This window comes from Micromys minutus, assembly GCF_963924665.1.
Source record: "Micromys minutus genome assembly, chromosome: X".
NCBI lineage: Eukaryota > Metazoa > Chordata > Mammalia > Rodentia > Muridae > Micromys > Micromys minutus.
The window spans coordinates 82,213,841-82,222,617 of record NC_137970.1 but is presented as its reverse complement, the minus strand read 5'-3'; the positions used below and the strand labels follow the sequence as shown (position 1 = coordinate 82,222,617).

The 8,777-nt window shown below is 43.4% G+C and overlaps 1 protein-coding gene across 1 annotated transcript; it reads left to right on the top strand.

Moving 5' to 3' along the window:
• Positions 1-328: 328 nt before the first annotated feature.
• Positions 329-2,020, top strand: LOC308415387 (protein FAM222B-like; the record flags this gene model as incomplete). Its single annotated transcript, XM_080910405.1, has 1 exon — positions 329-2,020. The coding sequence occupies one exon, from the start codon at positions 329-331 to the stop codon at positions 2,018-2,020; it is 1,692 nt and encodes a 563-aa protein (XP_080766531.1).
• Positions 2,021-8,777: the final 6,757 nt, after the last annotated feature.

Genomic DNA, 8,777 nt, shown 5'->3' with positions numbered 1-8,777 from the left:
TTGCATGTTGAAGGTTCTGTACAACAGAACAGGCTGATTTAGAACATCAATATCACCATGACTCTGGTAAATAGTGTTTGTTCCCAGAAAAGCAATGAGATTTAGTATTGATCACGTGTATGAATTTTGGCATCACTGGCTTGTGATTCTGACCTGTTTATAAATGGCTTTCTTAAAGAGAAGATCGAGAGTCCGGACGGCGGCTGTGATTGAGAGGCTGGGGCGTGGAGCAGCAGTGGTGGCGACCGGCGACAAGGGAGCAGCCATGAGGGCCGGGCCCAGTCACCGACATGTGAGCCACTGCCTCAGGTGCTGATGCTGGTCTGCCATGCTAGCCTGTCTACCAGGGCCAGGTGACCTGTCCTTTCAGCTTCTTTCTCACACGCAGATGAACACTGGACTTCAGAAATGGGACACTACACAGAAAATGAGAACTGCTCACTACTATTCCACCCCAGCCGAATTGGACGCGTATGCTAAGAAGGTCGCAAACAACCCACTGACTATAAAAATCTTCCCCAACAGTGTGAAGGTTCCCCAGCGGAAACACGTTCGTCGTACTGTGAACGGCCTCGACACATCAGCCCAGCGCTACAGCCCCTACCTGACTCAGGCTGCCACCAAGGCAGGCCTGCTTGCCATTGTCAAAGTGCCAGCCAAAAGCATACTCAAGGACTTTGACGGCACCCGAGCTCGGTTACTCCCTGAGGCCATCATGAATCCCCCAGTGGCACCCTATGCTACTGTGGCACCCAGCACTTTAGCCCACCCACAGGCCCAGGCTCTGGCCCGCCAGCAGGCCCTGCAGCATGCACAGACCCTGGCCCATGCCCCTCCCCAGACACTGCAACACCCCCAGGGTATACCACCACCACAGGCACTGTCTCGCCCTCAGAGCCTCCAGCAGCCTCAGGGCCTGGGCCACCCTCAGCCGATGGCTCAAACCCAGGGCTTAGTCCACCCTCAGGCCCTGACTCACCAGGGTCTCCAGCACCCCCCTAATCCCTTGCTGCATGGAGGCCGGAAGATGCCAGACTCAGATGCACCCCCGAATGTGACCATGTCTACCTCAACTATCCCCCTCTCAATGGCGGCCACCCTGCAACACAGCCAGCCCCCGGACCTGAGCAGCATCGTGCACCAGATCAACCAGTTTTGCCAGACGAGGGCAGGCATCAGCACTACCTCAGTGTGTGAGGGCCAGATCGCCAACCCCAGCCCTATCAGTCGCAGTCTGCTCATCAATGCAAGCACCCGGGTGTCGACCCACAGCGTCCCCACACCAATGCCTTCATGTGTGGTCAATCCCATGGAGCACACCCATGCGGCCACAGCCGCACTGCCTGCTGCAGGTCCTGTCAACCTGCCCACAGGCATCTCTCGAGCCCCTACTGGCTACCCTAGCGACCTCAAGCCAGTTACCTGGAACCAGCACCAGCTGGCCCACCTACAACAGATGTGCAGCGAGGCCGGTGGGACACCAGCCCCTGGCCTGACAGGCAAACATACAGCAGGACGTGAGTTGGCAGGGCCTGGTTTTGTGGGCAAGGCCCCTGCCTACCCACAGGAACTCTGCCTGGCACAGTCCTTCCATCTGAAGCCACCCCTGGAGAAGCCGACCCCATCCCCACCAGTCAACGGCCTACCAGCCCCACTGGCCTACCCCAATGGTCACTACTTCCAACCCCTGTGGAACAACATTCTACCAACTCCTAATAGCGACAGCTCGGGGTCTCAGGACCCCGCCATGCCGTTCCATGGTGGGCAGCCCACAGGTGCCCCCCTCGACTCTGGGGCAGCTCCTGGGGCCCACTACCGAGCAGGGACTGGGGGTGGTCCAGTGGCAAGCCAGAACAGCTTGATGCAAACGGTGGATTACCTGAGTGGGGGTTTCCAGCAGGCCTATTTCCGAGAACAGAGCCTGGCCATGTTGAGCAAGGCCCACCGAGCTCCTGGCACCCGAGCCCCTGACCCCACAGATAGTCGAAGTCTTCATATTCAGCACCCAGGGTATAGATAGGGAGCCATGATGCTCTCCTCAGGCAACATCACACATTGCCCTTCTAGGTTTAGTCTTCTTTTAAGTAACTGGATAGTTTCAAAGCTTCAGTGCTCCAGTGTGATCATCCTGAGATGTCTAAGGAAGGGAACTTGGCCGGGTGCATTTGGGGGCAAAAAAGGTCCTTTATCCTTCCCTTAAGCAACTCTTGGTTTTCTGTTAGAACCTAACCCTGTCCTCAGCACCTGCCTGTCAGGCAATCTCCATCCTGGCCACTTCTGACTCTTGCTGTCTTTTGCTGAACTTCTCTTTCTTTTGGGACTGAGTTCTGACTGAGGGGAGTGGCCGTAGGCCCTTAGGTTAGGCTTCTCAGTCTGGGACTAAGAAACCAGACTCTCTAAGTGCTCTGGAAGCTAATTCCTTATTCCCCCAAAGATGTCACATTAGAATAAATACAATCCCCCATCTCTCTCAGCTGCTCCCTCCCCTCAAGGCTTGGTGTTTCATTTCTGTTGCTCCCAAACCACTACCCTTGTCCTCGCCAAAGCCTTGCAACTCAGAGAAAACCATTGCGTTGGCATCTTGGTTCTTGACTCTCCTTCCAGAGAAATGCAGTGGCCATCTGGCATTCCCAGGGCCTCCTGTCACCATTGCCTCTCTCCAAACTCAACTACTGTCCTCATCCCTGCCTCCCCTCCCTCTTAAGAAAAACAAAACAAAAACTACCTTACTTGAAGAATTAGTTGTAGGTAAAGGATGATTACATTAGAGTTTGGAATTAAAAACGCCAAAAAAAAGTGTGAAAAAAAGGTTTAAAAATGCATTTGGTTTTCTACACTGGCTAAGAATTGTTGGTCCATACTGTAAGTTTTGATGCTGTGTTTCTGTATGAATGAGTGGGTTTGAGGAGCATTGTGTATGAGTGCCCCACAGTACAGTCACCCTCAAAGTTTTTCAGCCCTTCATTTTAATGAAGAACAAAAGGAAAACAAAAAAAAGAGAGAGAGAGAGAAGATCGAGGCACTAGGCTATATTTTATGCTTATTTAAAAGTTTTTGCCAGTGGGAGTCTCCACCCTAGCTGAGATGAGAGCCACAGAATTTACAAAGTAGTAGTTACATTAAGGATGGAGAGAAGTTGAACTTGCTGAATAATTGGCTGTAGGGGCCTAGGGGGCTTGAAGAAAAGACTTTGAGGCTGATTACATATGAAAGGACACTGCCTTATTCATCCAACAGCTCTCTCCATTCTTCTGGGGATTTTCTCTCCTCCCACTTTAATATTATGTCCCAGCAGGAGACGCCATGTGCTCATACTGCCCTCCCTGTCAAACAGCTATCAATGTTCTAAAGGTGAACATTTCACTTAGCTTTACTGATAAAGCTTTCTCTCCCTTTTTGTGCTTTGTTATGAGAGAACCTAACCAACCTTTCCCAAGAATCTCTGAGTTATAAAGCTGTTGACCATCACAGTCAAAAGAAATATACTGTGAGCCAAGTGTGTAATTTCAAAATGTCTAAAGAAACATGTGAAATCAATTTTAACAATATACTTTACTTAGCACAATGCCCCTCATAATTTATTTTTCCACCACGTAATCAATATTTTTGTAATTAATTAAATGGTTTACATCTCATTGTTCTTTCACTTGTCCTTCAAAGTCCAGTGCCTCTTTTATTTTTCTACTTAACATTTTGTACTGACCATGTTTAAAGTGCTCAGTACTTCCCTGTGAGTGGCAGTTACCACACTGGACATTGCAGGTCCAGGAACCAGATGCCTATCAACTATGCAGAAAGATAGAGAGAGAAGGAGTGAAAGGACAAAAATTACTAGCGGTATTCAAGTTCCTTGTTCTAGGATATCTTGATAAAGAGATGCATGCCACCCTTGTATCAGCAATAACCTAGATATTCTATGAGATGTCCCACTTTTCTTTCAATGATAACCTACTTTTCTGCAATACCTTTTCTGATAATTATCAGCAGCAAGTCAAATTATTCAATTAATAATGAATTATTGCAATTGTCACTTATATGGTTCTACTTGAAAGATGGTAATTTTATCAACTCTGTTCTTAGCAGGTGTTAACAATTCCAAGGGTGAATAACACTGAAGGTGGGAAATATATTAATAAAATAAACAAGCATTACAACTGAGGAACACAGTCCACCACCGAGTTCTGTCCCTTTATGATTGTGTTCCAATGCTTGGCATCACCATTGTACACCCTGTTCGCTGGAAAATTTTTAAGTTTAAATTTAAATTTAGGATAAAATTTTAAAATTTAAAGTACAGCTTCTTCTGAACACATTATCACACCATTGTAAATTAAAAAATAATAATAATCACAGGCCAAAGCATCTTGAACCTGAAAACTTCTAAATCTTTCCAATAGTTCTTACCTGTTAGAATCATTTTCTGGAGAGTCATTTTCAATAATATTCTAAGCAGCCGCTACCAGTAATTAAAGTATGTGTGTAAACGGCAGTGTGTGTCTCCATTTGTTAACAGTTGCAATCATTATTCATAGTTCATTTTTTTTTCTTGGACCAACACTGAGACCTGTCTGTATGAATACATCCCATGTGGGGCAGCCCTGCCTTGCTTTGTAATAACTTGTATGTATATTCAAGCTTGAAAAGGAGCACATTTTCAATGGGACTGGAGAACCTGCAATAGCTGCAGAACCCATGAAGCTCAAACCAGAGCTACATGGATTGTACAGACTTCATAGCCATGGATATGTTGAACTGGGCCAAGGTGGTGAATGCCACACTCAAACACAGAATTTCAGCCACCTTGAAATGTGGCAAATAATCAAAAAATTTAACAGAGACTTTCTAAATTATTTATTTCTTCCATCCTTCCTTTCTTTTCTTTCATTGTTTCCTTCTTTCAACTTTTACATTAATTGATTTATTTACCCTGTATCCTGATTGAAGCTTTCCAATCTCTCTTCCTAGTCCTTTTCTCCCACATTATCTCCACCCCATCCACCCCACCTTCCTTTTGTCTTCAAAAAAATGGGAGGCCTCCCTTGGATGTCACCTAATCCTGGTATATCAAATTGCAGTAAGACTAGATACATCTTGTCTTAATGAGGCTAGAGGAGGCAGCCCGGGAGGAGGGAAAGACTCCCAAAGGCAGGAAACAGAGTCAGAGACAGCCTCTGCTCCTGTCCTTGGGACTGAATTATTCTTTATAACAGACTCATTTCTTAAATATTTCCTCTTAATTTGCTATAAACTTAAGTCATTGGGGAAAGTGCCTAAAAATAAGTGTTCTGATTGTCTGTGGATGGGAAGCAAACATCTGGATATTTTCCTGGTGGTGGTGGTGGGATTTTAAAAGAGGAAAAGATGGTTGTGCAACTGTATCCGAGGGAAAGCCGATGCACAGACGCAGTTTGCCTTTATTCCTTTTCACATTATTAATGAACAATGAAATTTGCAAGGATCCAGAAACCCTTTCTCTCTCCGGTTGCTCTGCAGTTCTTCAGAAGTTACTTTTCCTTTGCAAGAATGTCATTTGTGGAAGAGGAAGAGGCTACAATTTTCAATTAAAGCATCCTGAACTGACTGCACCCCAGGCAGCTAAATTAGAATAATGACTGATACAATGCTGCCCTCTAGCAATGACTCTGACTGGACCAGGGCCCCAGTAGTAACTCTCTCCAGGCCACTTAGACCCAGCCAGGTACCCAAAGGAAGTTTAAACAGAAAAAGGTGTGTCACCTGGATTGACTCCCTAATGAGAATCTAATAATGACAAACATAAGTTAAATGAGGCTCAGAATGGCCAAGTAATTTCCTCAAAGTCACACAGCTTGACACTGGTATACTAAGGAGTAGACCCCAGTCTCTCATTCTCTTTCATTCTCATACCACTTATTCTATGCCCCCTGCTCCCATATTCTCTCTCGGGTCAACTTTCTGTGACCAGGATATGGAAAGTTTGAGCAATGTCAGAAAAGGAAAGAGTCGATGAATTACTACCACAGCAATAAATCATTTGTCTAGCTTGTTTTAAATTTTTACGAGCAAAAGAGAAATACGCAAGAGAATGACCACAAATTTTAATGAGAGAAAGAACAATACACAAAAGAGTGACCCTGAAAATTCTCATGTGGAATAGAATTTCTGGATGTGCAGCAAACTCCTCTATACAAGCTTGCACTCACGTTTGTAAGCAATCATGACTGTATATGAATAAGAAGTGTAAGGAAGTTGTGGCCAGTCTGAGCCAGTGTGAGAGAGCCTGTCTTCCTTAAACTTTTCTCCGGACTCTGAAAGGACCATATGAGGCTAGGGTGAAGAGCGTGATACATGGATTAACTGATAGCGTATAAAAATCTATAGGATATGCATGCAAAGAGCTATAATTCCACTGAGGCAAGCAAAGAAGTATTGATATCCACCACAACGTAGATGGAACCTGAAAACATTATACTCAAAAAAGCCAGTAACAAGCTGTCTAATATGATTTCACTAACATACAATGTCCAGAATAAGTAAACGTAGCAAGACAGAAAATGGATGAGTGGTTTCTAGAGATGAAAGAAACTAGCCAATGAAGAAGCATACACCAAATGGGTGATGTGTGGTATCTTAATTATATCTCAGTGCAACTATTGTTGAAAAGTTTATTATGGTAAACAATAGGAGAGTGAGTCTGTCCATTCTACATTAACTTGCAGTGATGAGACAACGAAATTTTTCACAAAAGTTATCACAGACTGGGACGTGAATGTTTGCTGTTGTTGTTGTTTGGTTGGTTGGTTGGTTCTTGGTGTTTTGTTATTGTTGTTTGGTTTTTTATTTTGTTTTGTTTTTTCTCACCTCTTCCCAGCTCCTCCAGATCCAGCCTAGTGATGCAAATAACACTTTTGATATGAATAGCAAATAGTCCTAATATTTGTTAGAGAATGTCTGTGTCATACATTTTGGTGGCAAGGCACTAAAACTGGAATTATGCACAGAAAATTAGCATGACCTGTGGTTGAAAATTATACACCAATGCACATAGCACATGTGTTTTCAAAGTTTTATTTTATTTGGGGTGTGTGGTATAAGTAAACATACATGCAAGCCATTTTGCATATTCGGAGGTCAAGGGACAATTTATGACAACTGATTCTCTCTTTGCACTGTGGTTCCTAGGACTCAAACTCAGATCACCAAGTTCACATAGTAAATACTTCATCTCCTGAGCATTCTTGCCAGCCTAGTCTACATGTATTCTTAAAGAGAAAAAAGATCTTTGTTTCATTCTTGGTGGCTAGTAGAGCCATGTGTGTAGAAATAGAAGGTCACAGTTTTCTCCTGGTTGTTGTGTAAATAAATGTCTCTGGTCACTCAGCCAAACTTTTTCCTTGTTGTACCAAACTAGAAGAAACTGAGAACTGATTGGAACAGAGTTAAGGCCCTGCTTCTATGAACTGCCCCTACAGATTTTCTTTTCTTAATTCAGGTTTCATTATGGTTTCCCTCAGTTTGTTCAGTATTACTTTGAATTTTTATCAGGACAAAACTCCTAGGTTATAAACCATCTCTATCTCCTTGCTAAAATGGAATCTGAGAACTTTTCAATGTGTGTAGTCTCCTCCAGTGTGAGAACCAGAATAACTATGCATCAGTGAAGGGTGGTATTGAAAGTCAGGAATACAGGGTGTCTAAATAATTCATGTTTTTTTCTCATTAACATCTGTGTGCCCCCTTTCATGAAGGGAAGTGAAATGCCAAGAAAAGTCAGCACTTGGCATAACTATCAAAATTTCTTCTATATGCAAAGTCCTGGGCCCTAGTCCTGGGTCAGTGAGAAAGTATCTGGAAGGATATTTTACCTTCCTTTGTAGCCCATCACTCAGATTTGTGACTCCTTACTCTGAGGCTATACCAGACTGCATGCAAACTCCTGGGGCTAATGACATTCCATAGTGATTGATTCTGTTCCCTTGAATATTGAAGACAGTCCCCAAATGGAGAGAACAATTCATATCTAGATCTATGTTAGGGGAAAAAGGAAAGCAGGACTACTATTATTTGGACTTCTATTATTATAATCTTCCAATACTGGCTAATGTTCAGCACCAAACTTGTTCATTGAGTCCTCAGAGGAATCATCTAGCTAAAAATGATACAGCTGTATGTATAGTAGTTCATTTGCAAAGGGATCTGGGAACAGATTTCACAAATTTAAATTCCAGCCCTTTGGGATTTTTTTTTTTTTTTGTTTTGTTTTGTTTTTTTTTGTTTTGTTTTGTTTTTTTGGGTTTTTTTTTTTTTTTTTTTTTGCTAGGTAGTTTTGGAGCAAGGAGGTGTGTGGCCTTGCTGGAGGAAGTGTGTCATAAAAGGAAAGACAAGCTTTGAAATTTCAAAAGTCCAACCAATCCCAGTGTCTCTGCCTGCTACCTGAAGATCAATATGGAGAACTCTCAGCTACTTTTCCAGCACCATGTCTGCCTGTGTGTTGCCTTACTTTCCTCTAAGGTGATAATGGGTTAAGCATCTGAAACTATAAACCAGCCCTAGTTAAATGTTTTCCTTTATAAAAGTTGCTGAGATCATGATGTCCCTTCACAGCAATGGAAAGTGACTAAGACAGGCTAGTTAACTTTTCTGTGCCTAACATTCCTAGCCTATAAAATAGGACCAGTGTGACCAACCACCCGATTCTCAAAGTTGATGGTGGTTTCTTCACAAACACATAAAGCCAAAACTGTCTAAAGAAGTTGTATTAGACTTTTCATTGTCATCATAGAGTATTTGATATAAAT